Source organism: Adiantum capillus-veneris, chromosome 22 (genome assembly GCF_014529385.1).
Source record: "Adiantum capillus-veneris isolate H3 chromosome 22, ASM1452938v2, whole genome shotgun sequence".
NCBI lineage: Eukaryota > Viridiplantae > Streptophyta > Polypodiopsida > Polypodiales > Pteridaceae > Adiantum > Adiantum capillus-veneris.
The window spans coordinates 24,700,932-24,719,567 of NC_140952.1; the positions used below are offsets into that span (position 1 = coordinate 24,700,932).

The following is an 18,636-nucleotide window of genomic DNA, read 5'->3' on the forward strand; positions in this document are numbered from 1 at the left end:
CCCCAACAGACTGTCTCTATGTCGGTGTAGCTCAAGTAGATATAAGCCAAGGCATCTCTGGTCCTGATACCTCATGACTCTATCTAGGGGTCCAAAACCCTCCCTGAATAAGCAATGGAAGCGCCCTCGTATCTCATAATACACAGTGCAGTGGCATATGTAGTGTAGCTCTGTCTCTTGCTCTCTACCGCATAGTTGACATATCCTAGCCTCTGGTGGTATCCCTCTGAATCTACCCGTCTCAATCTCCAGCTGGTGTGAGGATGTGCGAATCTGACCAATAGCACATCGCAGACCATGAGATAAATGAGTGTCCATGTAGTTCGGACGAGTCACAAACCCATCCCCTAAAAGTTGGAGAAGGTGCTCTTTGTAGAAAGCCATCTTCGTGCCCAACTCCTGTATCGGCTCTACCCATGTCCTCCTGGTGTCCAATTGTATAAGATCCTGACGAATGAGTCTAGTGATCTCCGTCCGTGTGACTGGCAGGGAGGGTGCATCTAGGGAATACTGAAAGGGAGGCAATCTATCCATGCTGAGACCATGCCTCTGAAACCATGAGGTCATCTGTGCATACCAACATGATGCATCTCCCTGCATCGCTAACTGTCTAGAGGACTCAAGAGCCAATCTAGTATATCTGCCTCTATGTGTATCCCATAGATTGTGCATAAAGGACACTGATCTGGTAAGAGCCTCAATCTCTATAGGAGGGGCGGCTACCTCCGCTCGAATAATCGCATGTGGTATCGAGGCCTTGGCTCTAATCATCCGGGATATCAAAAATACCAAGGGTCTCTCCATGTTCCTCCAACTGTCATGATTCACAGATGGTCCCCAAACTTGGACCCCATAAAGCATAGCTGAAGCAACCAAAGAGAGCCATAGTTTTGTTCGTGGTTCTTGAAACTGAACCTGCGAACACATCCTCTCTAGCCCTCCTAATGCCGCATAGGCTCTGGATAGTCTAGTCTCTGCTGCTCTCCTCAGGGTAAACCTCGGTCCCGTGAATACCACCCCCAGATATGTATATTCATCTGTGTACTGCACAGTGTCTTGGCCATATACGAGTGTAGGTGCCGATCTCTTGACCCACTGTGGTGTGGTGTTAAACACCATAGCCTTGGTTTTACCAAGGTTCACAGACAGTCCACTATCCTCTGCAAAGTTGCGCAATGCATCCAAATGTCTTTGCATGCCCTCTGGCAACTCTGACATTAACACAATATCATCAGCATATAATAATAAAGGGATCCATGTCCCTGCCAGCTGAGCGCCTCTGTCACCCTCTCTGTCAATGTAGTCAGAGACCTCATCTACATACATACCAAAAAGTGTAGGGGACAAAGGACACCCCTGTTTCACTCCAATAGTGGAATGAACAATGTCAGAAATCCCCTCAGGAGTGCGTACCTGGCCAATCACTGAGCCGTATAAAGCCATGATCCCCCATATGATCTCTGTGGGTACTCCCAACTTCAGTATCCTTTGCATCAATCTGCCCTCGGCACTGTGTCAAATGCCTTGCGGAAGTCCCACAAAGGCAACAATACATCCGTCCTCCCTGTGCCCGACCCTCCTCAATAATGGCTCTTGAGTGTAAATTATGGTCCAAAGTGAGAAACCCCTCTGAATCCAGCCTGTCCTGATGCTCGTATGCCCTCATTTTCTTCCTGCCCATTTACTCATACTGTTCAAGAATGGATGCATACAACCGTGCCAAGTGTGCCCTATCATAAAAACGTAAGTTTCCCTGTACCGTGGTCCCCTGCCTTGAAAAGAGTACAATAGAGATAATCTCCAGGACATCGGGTAGTCCCTCACACATGACAGCGTTAGAACAACCGCGCAAGAAACCTCTGACAGTAAATCTCTACCATGTTATCAAGTGCTCTGCCACCAAACCATCCATGATCATATACCTCCTAGTCCCTCATCCGTCAATGGCGTTCTTCACCAACACAGTGGTAAAGAATATACTAGTGCTGGACATGCTCTAGAGGTCTGGTAATGGTGGGGTTGCCTAGGTACTTCATAATGATGGCTGCATATTGACCCAAATCTCGGAGAGGTATCAATGGAGGAGTGAGGCTCATGGAAAGAGACGCTCAGGCCTCTCCTGAATCTCGGCTCAAAAGAGCTGATACAAATCAACGTTCCATCTGGGCTAAAAAGGCCCGCTTCTTTCTATCATCTTTCGCACTAACTGCTGAACAATCCGGAGACTGTTCTATGTGTAACTGACTCCTAGTCTGAGCCTTTGCTCTGAATCTGAACTCTCCTTCTCTCTGATCACTCCTCTTCATATCCAACCTAATTCTCCGCCCAGAGAGAGAGAGAGAGAGAGAGAGAGAGAGAGAGAGAGAGGAGAGAGCAAGAGAGGAAGGAGAGGATAGAGAGAGAGAGAGAGAGAGTGAGAGAGAGAGAGAGAAGAGAAGAGAGAGAGAGAGAGAGAAGAGAGCGAGAGAGAGAGAGCAAGCTTGAGAAAAGAGAGAGAGAGAGAGAGAAGCTCCATTTCCAGAGAAGAGAGAGAGAGAGAGAGAGAGAGAGAGAGAGAGAGAGAGAGAGAGAGAGAGAGAGAGAGAGAGAGAGAGAGAGAGAGAGAGAGAGAGAGAAGAGAGAGAGAGAGAGAGAGAGAAGGAGAGAGAGAGAGAGAGGAGGAGAGAGAGAGAGAGAGAGAGAGAGAGAGAGAGAGAGAGAGAGAGAGAGAGAGAGAGAGAGGAGAGAGAGAGAGAGAGAGAGAGAGAGAGAGAGAGAGAGAGAGAGAGAAGAGAGAGAGAGAGAGAGAGAGAGAGAGAGAGAGAGAGAGAGAGAGAGAGGAGGAGAGAGAGAGAGAGGAGAGAGAGAGAGAGAGAGAGAGAGAGAGAGAGAGAGAGAGAGAGAGAGAGAGAGAGAGAGAGAGAGAGAGAGAGAGAGAGAGGAGAGAGAGAGAGAGAGAGAGAGAGAGAGAGAGAGAGAGAGAGAAGAGAGGAGAGAGAGGAGAGAGAAGAGAGATCTCTCATCATCCCAGAAAGAAACCCGAAAAAGACCCGTGAACGAGATCCCACATCTCAAATGTCCCAATATTTTGATAATGCAACCACAAAGTTAGTGAGTGAGAGCTGAACACAACGTCACAGAGAGAGAGCCCTGAGAGAGCAGAGCTGAGAGAGAGAGCGCTCTGCTCGCGCTCAGCGTGGTAAATTGTTGAGAGAAGCTTGCATTGGGTAGCGCTACCTTCTTTATAGGCTAGCGTATGATTTTCTTTACCAGATGGCGCTGTACATGGGAGAAAGAGAGCTTGTAGAAAACCCACGCTGCCTTCTTTATAATTGTCACACTACTTGCTGTTTATGAGTCTTATATTTTTTAATGTTTTTAAATTTGACCTCTTTCATACTGATTCGGCCACTTATTTTTCAAGGTTAAAACCTTTAAACTTGAAAATGAATGCCAAACGGGTCGGTTTCTAGCCTATCTGTAGCAAATTTACCTCTGCTATTTCATGCTCCTCCCGACTCAACCTGCCTGCTCCCTTGGGGACGTATTTACACCGTGTCCGGTTGGCCACTTTCTTGGGCTGCTACAATAAAAATGTGAATCGTGACTTTTCTGGGAGAATAAGGGACACCATCTTATTCATGTGCTTGTTTAGATATGTTTTGCACTGTGTTTGGCTAATGTTCCACTTATCATACTATTTGGAGACCGATAAATTTCCAGATGACACATTGCACCGGAAAATTTACCCGTCTATTAAAGTTATTATTTGGTACCAATCAATTCATAAATTTGTTCTTGTGCACAAAAATCATTTTCATTCATTTGTAGCCTTAGCTAAAAATATTACACAAAAATCCGCACTTTGTGCCACGTCAACAAGCTGCCACAATTTCCGGGCCAAGCCGTATGATCTGCCACGTCAGCATGCTCCATGCGATTTGGGTTCCTACTTTATTCATAAGGGTTTAGGCCCCTCGGTCGGGTTCTGCCAGTGGGTAGGGTTAGGTTTTTAACTAACCCCTCGGTTGGGCCACTCGGCCAGTATTTGCAAGTTAGGACATGCCACGTCACAATTTTGTGGCATGAAGCTAGACCACATAGTTTACATGGTTTGCAAATGCCCAGGTGATGACAAGCTGAAAGAGAGAGCTTCTGTATTAGGCTTCAACAACTAGCATGTGACTCACAAATCACGTTGAACATTTTATATTTTGAAACATCTCATTTGGATACCCACACTGGAGGTCTGGTTAGTGAAAATGATGTTTTGTGCCGTGAAGGTGCATCATTGGATTTTGGTAATCAATTTTTGAAGCATTGACAAAGAGTCTCTGTTGACAACTTGCACGAAGGGTATTCGTTTAGTTGAAAGTTTGTTGATAAGGTTCCTGTATTTGACTGGCTGCTCAAACATAGGATGGTTAGTCTCATTACAGAGAAAAAGACAAATCGATTTTGTTGAAGTCGATGAATACTAGTAATGTACGGACCTTTTGGCATATGTGGTAGTCTGATTATTGGTGGTCTTTTGCTAGGTAGGGGTTATTGGTAACCTTGTACATTCTTCTGTCAACATAAAAAAGGAGGTTCTTTTAGCGGGTGCTCTCCAGCCTGTGATTGGCCTGTTAAGGTTTGCCCTGTTCATGAATTCTATTTTATTTATATAAGCATGTGTTACCTTTCAACCTTATTAAGAATTATTCATTCAAGCAGCTCAAGATGCCAAGAAAGTCAGAGAGAGGCAGCACTTCTACTGGGACAGTTTGCCACTACAGATCCAGAATGCAAGGTCGTGTCTGAAGTTTTTGAAACTGAAAAAAATAATGCTAGTGTTAGTTCAAGTGATACAGAATACGAAGTGTGCTGATTTGTTAGCAGCTACAAGTTTCAGGTTCATATTGTCCAACGCGGTGCTGTTAGGCCTCTAATAAGAATGTTGGAGGCCGCAGATCCTCAGTTGAGGGAGATGGCAGCTTTTGCTTTAGGAAGATTGGCTCAGGTAATTGTTATATTCATACATATTTTCTCCTCGTCTTTGCTTGGCAAGTGTGATGATTGCTTGGTATAGCAGAACACGCACAATCAAGCTGGAATTGTTCATGATGGAGGCCTTAAACCATTGCTGGAGCTTTTGGACTCCAAGAATGGCTCACTTCAGCACAATGCCGCTTTTGCTTTGTATGGGCTAGCTGACAATGAGGTAAACATCTGAATGTTTTTCGTGGTTCAAGTTGTGCAGTTAAGACATCAGCCTTACCTTAGAACTGTGGCTGTGCTTGTACCTCTGGCTAGGATAACGTCTCTGACATTGTCAAGGAAGGGGGTGTACAGAGGTTGCAGGATGGCGATCTCATTGTACAGGTGAATACCTCACTCATTGCCTTTAAAAGGCTAGAGGGTCATTGACTTTGTCCAAGTTGATGGAGTTCCTTCTTATGCTTTTATGAAGTCAGTAATGTATGCAGATGACATGATTCATTACAAATGGGTCAGGTGGAAGGTTTACATCATCCTCCCCTTGTGAAAGACAAATGGGCCATAATTTTCACAGGGAGAAAGTGTTTGTTTCCTTCACTTGTCTGTAGATTAATGGACCACAATTTCACATGGTGAATATGCCATCCAGTAGTTACAAGCATTAGCTCCATGATGCACACTATTGACTTAATAGTATGACATCGGCGTGACATCATGAATGCTCAATAGCAGGGGTAATTTAGGTCAAAGTATGTTAATGTAACTATGCCTGTTTTACACCAAGGTAGCGGATTCACGCCCCCTTGCTTCCTTAGTAATTGTTGAGATTGCAGACGCACCATGAATTTTGTTTTAATTATGAACTTTGTTGTGAGGTCAGTTATGTGCGTGAAGTTGTTTTTCTCTTATTGAAAAGTAACAAGATTCATCTTTGGCTGTCAAATATGTAATCTGGTCGTTTCTGAGCAGGCATCAAAAGACTGTGTGACAAAGACTTTGAAAAGGTTGGAGGAGAAGATACATGGTCGGGTGCGTATGTTACTCTTTTTTTGTGGAAGTAATAATGCAAAGCTCCAGTTACGCAGGGGCAGTTATGTGGAAGCATCATCTTACATATTTGATCCAGTTGCCTAAGGGAGTTCTGTGGAAGCATTACCTCGCATACTCATTAAGCTGTTTGTATCATGTTGAGATTGAGTTCTTATGTTTGGTATTTATGCTAATTCTATGGTTTTCATATTTTGCCGTTTTCTATCATGGTGTCAAATGTGTTAGAGTGAGGCGACAAGTCTGGATTGACCTTCATGATTGTGAGATAAGTGTACAAGAATTGAACGCAAACCAATTGAAATATCAACCAGTGCAATGTGCAAAGGGTAGATGGGAGCTACCGAAGTGGTGTTGCATCTACACATACGACTTTAAGTATTACACTCACACAGTAGCGCTAGCCTTGTGGCTCCTATGGTTGGCACTCTCCTATTCAACAGAAAACTCTTAAGGAAAATGAGTGGGAGATTGATGGCAATTGAGAGCTGAATAATTGCTGGAGTGAGGTCAACGGCTACAGAGGCCCATTTGTTCTTTGAAGTTAGTTAATTCTGAGATATTAGTAATGGTAATAGTGGTCGATAAACACACATGAAAGATAGGAATGAGCCATAATGGTAAATGTGACCCAAGATTGTTGATGGTCATCACCTCTAGGCTCTAAGTAGTTCAGGCAGGTCCTAAGATTCTGGCTGCACTCTCTGTAACCCCCATTTCAGCAGTTTCAACTCATAGGTTAAAGCTTGATTCTATCTGCACAATTTTTGTCAACTGCAGTTTAAAGAGATTGCAATTTTGGGTGATTTTCACATGGGACATCGGCGATATTAGTTTTAAAGGTTTACTTCTATCTTTAGGGTTGGTTTGGAGGGGCTAGCCTTGGACCCTTTATCAGGGATGGCCGTAGGTTTACTTCTATCTTTAGGGTTTGTTTGGAGGGGCTAGCCTTGGACCCTTTATCAGGGATGGCCGTAGGTTTCAGCACAAATCACCCCACCAGGTGTGTGTGTGCACAGGAAGCTATTAGAGCTAAGCCTTCTTACTTAAGGTTTGTAACCTGCCGTAAGGACTAAGGAAATACCTATACCAGGGCATTGTTCTAGGAAATTCCAAGCAGGGACATAGGGCCCCAACTCTTTTTGGTGTAGGAATGCTCTAGCTCCCAAGGCTAGCTTCTCTTACTATTCTCTGCTTGTTCAGCTTTTTATTTACAACTTCAAATTGCAGTTGTGGAAAATGTTGAGCTGAAAGTTCTGCTGATCACAGTACCAAACAAGGTGGGAAATAAAGGAACGTAGTGAGCGGAATAGAGTGAGGCATTTGCAGGGTTACGTAGGGGTTGAATTTTGTGCTGTAGATTCTTTGCACTGATAGTTTATGATGAGCTGTTATTGTTGTTAGCATGGAGTTTGGAGACTCTTGATTGCGTTGACAAGGCTTTTGACCTATTTAATATGTTACGGTTCTTGTTATAGGTGTTGAAGCATCTCTTATATCTAATGCGCTTACCAGACAAACATGTTCAAAGAAGAGTTGCATTGACCCTAGCTCATTTGTGCTCTCCAGATGATCAGCGAACAATATTCATAGAGAACAATGGTATTAACTGCTAGGGTTTCCCTTTCTTGGCATTGCTCCACAGGTTTCATGATCACTTTTTTCTTGTTGACGCCCTTCAGGGATGGAAGTGCTTTTGGGCCTCTTGAGTGCCTTTTCTAGTGCGAAGCAACAGCGTGATGGTGCCCTTGCTCTTTACACATTGGCAAAAAAGGCTACGGCGTTGTCTCCTATTGATACTGCGCCTCCCCCTCCGACACCTCAAGTATGCTTCTTCCTTAATTTTTGTTAGTCTTAATGCAGTTCATATATCTTGTCACATCTTTCTCCAACCTTTGTATGCCTAGTTCTACCTCTTTACTCAATGAGGGATTCTTCTTTTAATTGTATGTTGCAGAGTGCCATCAGACTTGACATTGAGGAAGCTTTTGATAGCTACCTGAGCTTTCCTTTTTCTTGTATAACATATTCCTTAAAAGGATGTCGTGAAACCTAGGGGCTTAAGGATGTTTCGCTTTAACTGTTTCAGCTGCCTAATGAATGCATGCAGCTACTTAGATTAAGAAGGTTGATGGTGGCTAGCTTGTGTGCATGCTTCGAAGAAAGAATTGTTTGTACCACAGAAGTATACTCGTCTGCTCATAAGGGTCTAATTGACATAAACATTGCAGGTCTATTTAGGGGAACGTTATGTCAACAGCAGCACCTTGTCTGATGTAACTTTCCTTGTGGAAGGTAAATTCTAGTGCCTTTCTTCTGCATCTATTAATATGAAGGCATAGTTCTAATATAAACATTCATCCTGAATGTATGTAGGAAGCAGATTTTTTGCACATCGCATTGCATTGCTTGCTTCTTCTGACGCCTTTCGTGCCATGTTTGACGGAGGCTATAGGGTATGTATGTTTTTTAAAGAGATTAAAGACTAGTTCTAGTTTTTCTCATACTTTGATGTGATAGGAAAAGGAGGCAAAGGACATAGAAATCCCAAATATAAGCTGGAGAGTATTTGAGTTGATGATGAGGTCTGAGTCTTTTAATCGAACTGGCTGTTTAACGGCATATTCTCAAGGACTGCTTGTTTTTTTTATGGCTAAGCAATGTGAACATGCAGATTCATCTACACCGGTAGCGTTGAAGTAAATACAGATGTAGCCCAGGATCTTCTAAGAGCAGCGGATCAGTATTTGCTGGAAGGCTTGAAGAGATTGTGTGAGCATGCTATAGCGCAGGTACACGTCAAGGACATGCTTTTGTCTCCAGCATGGTGATAGCTTTCTGTCTAAATATATCGAGAAAAATTGGGATTCTAAACCTCAGAAAATAATTGCTACAGGATTTGACTGTTGACAATGTGGCGATTGTGTACGACTTGACAGAGGCATACCATGCTTTATCGCTGCGGCATACATGTGTTTTATTTATCCTCGAACAGCACAAGCAAATGTGTACCATGACAGGGTCTTGTTTCTTTGTCCTACTTTGTGTGTTCGATTTTATTGCCTGTATTTTATTTATGGCCTCTAGTTCGTCATCAACAAGTTTAATGCTCATTTTCAGGTATCCAGCATTGATACAAAAAATCATTCCAGAGATTCGAGACTATTTGGTGAGGATCTTAAGACCTCAGCCATGTATCAGAACCCTTTCTTGAGAGAGCCTGCTGGACCAGGGTGTATTATGAAAGAAGGTTTGTAGGACTGCAAAGATGGGTGCAGAACTTGTTTTATGTGGCCAGCAGTTTTCCTCTTGGTTGGAGTTCTGTAGCTATCATTGGTCTATACCTTTTAACCCAGACCAACCTGTGTTGTCAGGGACTTGGCTTTGCCGGAGAGCGTGCACAGTCTAAGCAATCACCAATATCTGGTGATCAAGCTGATGTTTCAAACAGCCAATACATTGTAATTACTTCTTGAAAGTTCAACAAGGACTTTCGGCCATGTTAAGAAACACGTCCTTGGATTTAGTTGGGCAAGTTCTTGTGTATTGTTGGTCCGGTGTTACTATTTTTCTCCTTCATTTTGTGTAAGATGCCTATTAGAGTGAGTTTTATGGTGCCTTAAAAAAGCTAATAGGAACAGGGTACATGCTTGTGCATTTGTTAGAACTGAGTAAAGGCTTAAGTAGAGAAGTGGCTGTGTCTTAAAGCATGTATGTATGGAGGAGTGATCTCAAACCTTATCAGATAGTAATTTGTAGTAGTACTTATTTCACAGGAAAGAAAAATAGTTGATTGCGTTATGTGAGTGTAGTCACACATAGCAGTCCCAGAATGATATTCTTGTAAGTGCTGAGATGAACAATGGTGAGTGATCGTACAAGGTACAAAGATTGATAAGGCTTCACAATTCTCGAAGATAGGCAAGCTGAGATAAAATGCCGGTGATGATTTCTGCTCTTTTTCAACCACCAGCCAGTGTTGACTAAGACAGCTTTGAGTGAGTCACGAAAATGTTGAGTGCACTTATTCAAATGATATAACATCGATGTTGTTTCCTAAATCTAACTATCAATAAGCCTTTAGCTGATAAATGTGAGATTCACCTCACTCTCCATAGAGGCTACAATGTTTGCCGTATTTTTTTAATGTGGCATCTGGTCTCTTTTAAGTTGAAAGTAAATCAAGTTGGATAAACCTTGAAGAAGCAAGCTCGTTCGGAACTTTGCCATTTGCTAGCATCCATCATCTTTGGTTTCCCACCTTAGCAAACGACTGGCTGGCTTTGCTTCTTTTCCCCAAGGTTTTCCTCTTTTGATTGTGAAATGTTTGTTACAACTGACATTTTCATCGTATAAGGAGCAGTCTTGGAGGTAGAATCCATAATTTGAGATCAGCCTTTTTCCTCCTGGATTAAGAGAAATAGAGAATGCTTTGAACCAATGACACGAGCTTCTCTTAAGGAATCCCTATGGCTTTTAAATGGTTCAGAATTTCTAACATTGCACTTTGTTAAGAATAATATTTGGATGACTGTCACTTTCTTGAAGTGAGTGCTAATTTTCATCGAGAGCTATTATTTCTGCCTCTTTAAAAATCTCCATTCTTCGCTTGCGGATGTGAATTTCAATTACTAATCTTCGAGTATGCCCACATCAACATTTATACGTGCATAAAGTTACATTTAAATATTATTTTCTCCATTTTTTGGACACTCTTCTCCTCTGCTTTTTGCACACTCTCCTCCGTTAGCTCTGTTCTTCCTGCCAATTTTGCACAATGTTCTCCATTGCTCCTCTACCACACCAATTTTGCAGGCTGTTCTCCATTGCTCTTCCCGCTAATTTTGCACACTCTTCTTCCTCCATTTGAGATCCATGGCTGCTTGATCTAGGCGACCTAGAACATCAATTTGATGAGCAAAACAACTAGATTTCTAGATCTTCAAGGCGAAAGTAGAGGAGAGGAAAGAAAGTGTGCACAAAAAATCTATCCTGTCTTGCTAGAAAATACGAGATATTTTCGGGCTTGGTGCAAGCAAGAAGACAATGAAAGAAATTCTAGTGCACTGTATTTATGCACAAGGTTGTGCATCGCAATCCCAAGACTTGCAATCTTTTTTTGCACAGACCAAACTACAAGGTGTCTCATTCCTTGCAGAACTATTTTGTCTATGTTGCATTCTCTATAGGAAAACTATGACCTTCATAGAATCATATCCCTTTCAACATGGAGGAATGGCAGCCAAGGGAGTGATAAATATTTTGAATGTATTTGGGTGAAGACCTCTACAAGGGGAGGGCCAAGGGATTGAGAATGGCATTTCTTTTATGATCATTACAAGTAGGGGGTATCCGGCTGGGAAAAATGGGAAAAAAAATCTCAATCGAGATCCGGTGTCGGGCGATGCAGCGGCAGTGTTATTTCATTGAGCAGCAGATGGTGTGTCTTTGCTTTGATGTCCAACACTAGCAATTCCCCTTTGACAAGGGATCTCAATTGCGATGCAGGCAGAGAGCAAAAGAGGGTGAGCAGGTACGGGAGGCGACGATCTATGTGCCTCTGTTATTGCTCTACTTGTTGCCCTCGAGCATGGTGTTCATCCGCCCGTCCCTCTGCTCTCTTGCACTGTGCGCATGGTGTTCCTCCGGTTGAGGGTTATATTTTTCTATTGCATGGCTTACGTTTCGAAGCAGATATACGCGTCGATCTAGTGGGTAGGGAAGCATAACATAGGTCGTCACACAACACGTGAGGGATCGATACCCATGTTCTCTTTTGTAAGGGTATGGGCCGTATGGCTAAGTGGTAGGGAAGAGAATCTAGAGGAATCTATGGTCAAATTGAATAAAATCAAGAACCTACTAGTAGTAGGAGCCCACGATTGCTCTACAAGGGAATAGGGAGCTCCATCCATACTTCCTTGCTCTACAAGGGAATAGGGAGCGTGGGTATGGGCCGTATGGCTAAGTGGTAGGGAAGAGAATCTAGAGGAATCTATGGTCAAATTGAATAAAATCAAGAACCTACTAGTAGTAGGAGCCCACGATTGCTCTACAAGGGAATAGGGAGCTCCATCCATACTTCCTTGCTCTACAAGGGAATAGGGAGCGTAGGAGCCCATGATTGCTTTACAAGGGAATAGGGAGCTCCATCCATATACTTCCTCTTACGAATTTCAAGAGTGGAGAGTGGCTGCTCCCAAGATCAAGTACAACTGAGACCTACTTGTGCAAATTATCTTATGGAATCTACAGATGCTTGAAGGCCCACGTTTCAAGCAAACAAAGTGTGTTTGTGAACTTGTTCTCATTCTATAAGGCAGAGCCTGTAGAATCATGCTCTAGTCAAGTGTTAGACACAGAAAATGTTTTTGAGTTTGTGGATGATTATTAGAGTACAAAAACAACGAATGGTTCAACGAATGAAAGACAAGGCTCAAAATGGAACAAATGAACAATACAAACATAAAGCATAAAGGTGCTAACAAGAGGATGATGGCCAGTAGGGAGAGTGATGATGTATTACAAAGAATGAATGATGAGGCCTTTATATAGCTCTGGGTAGAGGCTCCTGACATCACTGCATATGTAAGGTAAATGCACGCTACCCTAGAATACATTCTCACTAAGGTGGAGAAGGCCTTTGTTGCCAACAATTTCCCCCTTCATCGCATAGGTGAAACTACTCTTGGAATGACACTTCAGGTGAAAATATAATCTTCTAAAAAAGAGGTGGATAAATGGTCGTAGACATCTGATAGGTTTAGAGGTGGCCCAACATGGCTTAGAGGCGCTACTATGCATGGGACATATGCTGAACAATTTTGAGCATGGTTTAGAGGCATGCATCCCATTGCCATGGGTCATAGGTTGAGTACACATGACCTTAGGAAGAACCTGTAACAGGGCTTCAGAGTCACTTTCACAAGACACACACCCGGTGAATTTATGGTTAAGAAGTGGGTGGAGAAGGCGCTTCCCAAAACTTCTCAACAAAAACTCCGAGAGAGTCTCCGATCGAGGAGTTCATCCCGGTTGCTACTAGGATAGAGGGGGCTAGGAGCTGTTCAACAACTCCCCTCACATAGAGACCCCCTCTGTGTTTCCGAAAAGTCTTGCTGATCCGTTGACTTCTTTACGTAGAGAACTTGAAGCCCTAAAACTACAACGCACTCTTCAAGAGGAGAAATCAATCTCTCTTCGACAGGAGAAACCACCACATCTTGAGGCTTTGGATCAAATCAAGAGAGAGCTAGAAGAGCTTCGGCCTCAGCAAGAGACTAAGGCTATGGTGTGGTGCAACTCTGTCGCTCTCCAGGACATCCGTCAACAGGATTGTCCCCTTCGGGCTTATTGCCACTTCTGCGAAAAGTCGGGGCATGGAGACAAGGATTGCTACTATATCAAGGGATTGCGGCAAATACAACAAAGTCTAGGTCCTTCTCTCCAACAAGGGATAACACCTGCATCCAACATGATTTCACCCTATGGCCATTAAAACCCGATTCTACCTTTGCTGACAACACCTCCTATGCAAGGTATGCACAATACCTTTGCATCCCCCAGCTTTTATCATGCTAGTACTCCTTTAGTCCCCCAAAGCTTCTACACTTCAGCATCCGGCCCCATGCAGCAAGGGCCGAGACCACCTCGCCCCTCCAATAGGCCAATTTTGTGCTACAAGAGCGGGGAGTATGGACACTATCATAGCAAATGTCCGTTTCCAGAAGGGTCCCCTCCTTGCCGACACTGCCCTGAAGCTAAGGATCACTATAGTAAGGACTGCCCAAAACAATGTGCATCCAAAACCAATAGGAGTTTACATTCCCAAAGGTTAACCTCACCACAGTAAGCACCATTCCACAGGCACCGCCTTCCACTCTTGTAGTTGCCTCTCGCGACGGGTTGAAGCAGGTGGAAGAGCCGGCTGGTGTGCTAACACGGGCACAGAGGGTTGCTCTTGGTCTCAGCCTCCCTGGCGGTCCAATTTTTTCATCTCTAGTCACACAAATGAGTCAAACTCCCTTAATAGCTAACAAACCAGCAGGTAGTGCCAAGAGCCAACCTACCTCTCTTCTATCAGATATTGATGGTGCTTTCATGGAAGCAATAGAGGACTTGCAGAAGCTTAAGATACCAGAGCAAGATCTGATCAAAGGAGAGAAGCCTACAATAGAGTCTATCTTGAAAAACACCTTTCAGCAAGTGTCACTGTACGACATGCTTCGAATTTATGCAAATTTTAGAAGTGACACCCTTTCCATCATCCAGTCTATGTACCCTGGTGCAGGGCCTAGTGACGGGCACCTACCTGTGCAGCCCTTGGAGTCCTACATGATATCATATCCAGCTGCTCCCCTCACCGACTACAAAAGTCCTCCTCTCACTGTGTCTATTCTTGGGCATCAATTCTCAATTCTCAGGCATCATAGTGTATGGTGGATCTGGGATGAATCTGATACCAGAATTTACTATGTTGGCCTTAGATCTGCAGCCTGCCCGCCCTGCTGCATTCACTGTTACATTGGCAGACCAAAGAACAGTCTACCTGGTGGGCATAGTAGAGAAGGTACCTCTGATGGTACAAACTTCACATTTAGCTTGGATTTTGTGGTGGTCAGTCTTCCTCAGGTGGAAGGAGGATTTCCTTTGTTGATTGGTAGACCATGGTTGCGGCATACTAAGGCACTTCATGATTGGGAAAACGGCACCATGTGGATACATACTCCTGGCTCCCCCATGCAACCAATTCGGCTCGAAGGAGGTATGGATCCAGTGGTTCATCACAGCTCATTGTCAGTACAGTCCAACCCCGACCCTGAGCAGCCCATCCCACCTGACGGGTCTGACGAAGACCTGCTGCAATGGTTGGAAGCTACCACCTCGATGCCATGCTATGTGGTCTCTATTCAAAACCCACCTATGTTGGTAACACTCTCTCTCCCAGCTCCTCAGGCGGACACCAATGTCCCAAGCCCTACAGTAGAAAGTGTGCCAGTCGAAGAAGTAAGTGTGTTAGTCCCTGAATCCCACGATTCAAATGTTCCTCTGATGGAAGCCGTCGGCCTTGGGGAATCTATAACACATCAGCGAAGGGGGAAGAAATCTCCTCTGTATGAACTCGCCAATGATTCTCCCCTTCCTCTAACATCTCCCAGGTCGGACGCCCCGCCCCCTGAAAAGCACTCTGTTATGTCTGTGTCTAGAGATTTACCCTTCGAGGAGCTTCCACCAGGATGGTTACAAGAACAGTATGCAGAGTTTCCAATCAATCAAACACCAGCCCATGATGTCTCGAAGCTCCAAGAGGCAGCTCACTTATCAACTTCCGAAGTACCCTCCATAGTTACACCTCCTGACCCGGTCAAAAAGTCAACCTGGGCGACCCGAACAACCGTCAGCATGTCCTCTTAGCAGCTTGGTTATGGGAGCATCCCGCATTACTTGATCAGGTAGTTTCTTTTATACACTCTATTAAAGATGTTTTTTCTTGGTCCTACAAGGATTTGGAAGGGATCCCACCAGAATTGGGTGTCCACACTATCCCTCTGGTTGAAGGGGCTAAGCCTGTCAGAGGCCGAGCTTACAAGCTCAACCCAAAGTATGCAGAGGCTATTAGGTCAGAGCTCAAAAAAATGCAAGAGGCAGGGATCATTGTACCTGTGGAGCACTCTGAGTGGTTATTACCCATGGTGATAGCGCCTAAGAAGCAGTCCAATAAAATCCTTGTGTGCGTAGATTACCGCGCTCTGAACAAGGTAACTATCCCAGATGGTTTTCCCACACCTTTCACTGAGCGTGTGCTCGAAGCTGTAGTAGGGCATGTATTGTACAGTTTCATGGATGGGTTCAATGGATACAATAAGTTGGGCATCCATCCAAGTGATCAACTTAAAACAGCCTTTGTGACTCCTTGGGGTATTTTTGTCTACACTAGGATTTCGTTTGGGTTGAAAAACGCTCCACCTTCCTTCAATCGAGCAGTATATCTTATATTATATCTTTTACTTACGGATCATCTTCGCATCTTCATGGACGATTTTTCGACCTTCTCAGGTGCCCAATGTTCAACACCAGTGGAAAATCTAGAGGAGCACCTCGCTCAGCTCTCTGTTGACTTCCTCAGGTACAGAGAGGCATGCCTAAAGCTCAATCCTAACAAATGTCATTTTTTGGTCACTGAGGGCACACTTCTAGGCCACGTGGAGTTTGCCAAAGGTTTAGTGCATGACCCGGAGAAGATCGTGGCCATCTTGAAGTTACCACCTCCCATCAACCCGAAAGGTGTTCAGAGCTTTGTAGGCGACACATGCTATCATCGTAGGTTTATATGAAGGTATGCACAGGTGGGGCAACCATTGACCCGACTAACTAGTGCTACATGTACCCTTCAAATGGTCAAAACCTGAGGTTGAAGCATTTGCATACCTCAAAAAACGCCTCATTGAAGCACCTATTTTAGTAGCCCCAGATTGGTCTCTCCCTTTTCATGTGCATAATGATGCCAGTCAACTGGCTGTGGGTGCTGTGTTGACTCAGCCTAGCAAGGAGTACAACTTGGATCACCCTGTTCACTATGCAAGTCACCTGCTCACCAAAGCAGAGCGCAACTACAGCACCGCAAAAAGGGAAGGTTTGGCTATGGTGTATTCTTTACAAAAGTTTCATCATTACTTGTTAGGGGTTCACTTTACTATCATCATGGATCATCATGCGCTACGCTATCTTCTGAATAAACCCCAAGTTGCAGGAAGAGTCTGGAGGTGGCTACTGATACTCCAGGAATTAAATTTCGAAGTAGTTGTTAGTCCAAGCAAGCGGCACGTCATGGACGACCATCTCTCTCGCATACAACAGGTGAGCCCGATATTGGGGTTGATGATGACTTCCCAGATAGTCATCTCTTTAAGGTCGACACTACCCCAGAATGGTATGGAAATGTGTTACATCTTCTCTCTACTGGCCTATAACTTGAGAATGCTTCTCCATTGCAAAAAAGAAGACTCTTGCTAAAGTTTAGACCCTTCTATTTGATTGGTGGACAACTCTACAGATCTGGGCCAGATGGTGTACTGCGCAGGTGTGTCTCTCCTCATGAAGTAGACCACATTCTAGAAGATGCACACAGTGGTCCTACAGGTGGCCATTACCCTGGTCACATCACGACGCATAAAATCTTACAAATAGGCTTATGGTGGCCCTATCTATTCAGAGATGCTATTGCTCATGTCAAAATTTGTGATGTCTGTCAGCAATGTGCTCCCAAACCTAGCAAGCAATCCAATCGCCCTCTGTAGGTATCTATGGCGTGGTTTCCCTTTGAGAAATGGGGCTTGGACTTTGTTGGTCCAGTTACTCCACTTGCTCAACCAGGCAATCGTAAGTATCTCCTGGTAGCAATGGATTATGCAACAAAGTGGACCGAAGTGGTGGCCACCATCGACTGTACAGCCGCCACTGTAGCAAAATTTTTGTATGAAAATATTTTTTGCAATGGGGCTTGGACTTTGTTGGTCCAGTTACTCCACTTGCTCAACCAGGCAATCGTAAGTATCTCCTGGTAGCAATGGATTATGCAACAAAGTGGGCCGAAGTGGTGGCCACCATCGACTGTACAGCCGCCACTGTCGCAAAATTTTTGTATGAAAATATTTTTTGCAAGTTTGGGTGCCCTCTGAAAATCACCAGTGATCGAGGTAGTCATTTTGTCAATGACCTAATCTCCACACTCCTCACGAACTACAATATTTTTCATTGCAAGTCTTGCTCTTACTGTCCTAGAGCAAATGGGTAGGTTGAGAGCACTAACAAAGTGCTAATCACGCTTTTCAAGAAAGCTTGTCACCTGCATCCAGCTTCTTGGGCTCAGGCTATCCTCGACACAGTTTGGGCTTATCGCACCTCCTGCAAGGCAACCACTAACTACACCCCATTCCAGCTAGCTTTTGGTCTAGAAGCAGTTGCACATATGAGTTCAACTGAGGTTCATCAAGAGTGAGAAGTATTCGAGTCACAGCAGGGATTGCTTCCCCAAACCTGTCTTGTCTCTCAATGTTAGCAGAAAGCAAAATGTTAGCTTCACATGCTCTCCAAGCCGAGCAACTTCGTCGCAAAACGTGGCATGATCGCCATTTCAGGAAGCCAAAAATAACGCAGGGAACACTGGTGCTACTCTATCAAGCTAAATATATGAAAAAAGCTAAAAACCTGGTCTCAGCATGGCAAGGCTCATTCAGGGTACATGAAATTTTGCAACAAGGAGCAATCCGGTTAGTAATTTTGGACGGTGTTCCATTGCCACTGGTAAATGGCTCAAGAATCAAGTGCTATTACTCCTCTGAGTAAATAGTATGGAACTATTTCGCCATCTGTAATTGTATGGCTAATAGGTTCTAATCTCCCATCTCTCTGCTCCCCACTACCTTCCAACCAGAACCCCTGTTCTATTACTGTCTCTGCAACACTCTCACTCTCTCTGCTATGCCTGTAGAAGTTTCCACATTTCCTCCTAAGGTACCCTTTCTCCACTGAAATTGGGATACTTGTGTCTCGAGCTTCTTAAAATCCAATAGTCTTTCTCCACGGGTGAACCATGTTTCTATCATGAGCATTTCTATCATCCGCGTTGTT

The 18,636-nt window shown here is 44.1% G+C and overlaps 1 protein-coding gene across 3 annotated transcripts in view; it reads left to right on the plus strand.

The window, feature by feature from the left end:
* The window catches only part of ARIA (ARM repeat protein interacting with ABF2), a 58,549-nt gene extending 48,999 nt beyond the window's left edge, over positions 1 to 9,550 (plus strand). Inside the window, exons 6-20 of one of the 3 annotated variants that reach the window (XM_086494918.1) lie at positions 4,518 to 4,612; positions 4,696 to 4,771; positions 4,874 to 4,981; positions 5,051 to 5,182; positions 5,275 to 5,343; positions 5,929 to 5,988; positions 7,485 to 7,608; positions 7,689 to 7,831; positions 8,238 to 8,301; positions 8,383 to 8,462; positions 8,527 to 8,591; positions 8,681 to 8,798; positions 8,903 to 9,027; positions 9,127 to 9,256; positions 9,381 to 9,550. In XM_086494918.1, coding sequence (XP_086351044.1) covers positions 4,518 to 4,612; positions 4,696 to 4,771; positions 4,874 to 4,981; positions 5,051 to 5,182; positions 5,275 to 5,343; positions 5,929 to 5,988; positions 7,485 to 7,608; positions 7,689 to 7,831; positions 8,238 to 8,301; positions 8,383 to 8,462; positions 8,527 to 8,591; positions 8,681 to 8,798; positions 8,903 to 9,027; positions 9,127 to 9,220 — 1,353 coding nt within the window. In that variant the 3' untranslated portion in view covers positions 9,221 to 9,256; positions 9,381 to 9,550. Of the gene's footprint in view, positions 1 to 4,517; positions 4,613 to 4,695; positions 4,772 to 4,873; positions 4,982 to 5,050; positions 5,183 to 5,274; positions 5,344 to 5,928; positions 5,989 to 7,484; positions 7,609 to 7,688; positions 7,832 to 8,237; positions 8,302 to 8,382; positions 8,463 to 8,526; positions 8,592 to 8,680; positions 8,799 to 8,902; positions 9,028 to 9,126 lie in introns of all 3 variants that reach the window. The other 2 variants (XM_086494917.1, XM_086494919.1) reach the window with 2 other exon arrangements.
* Positions 9,551 to 18,636: the final 9,086 nt, after the last annotated feature.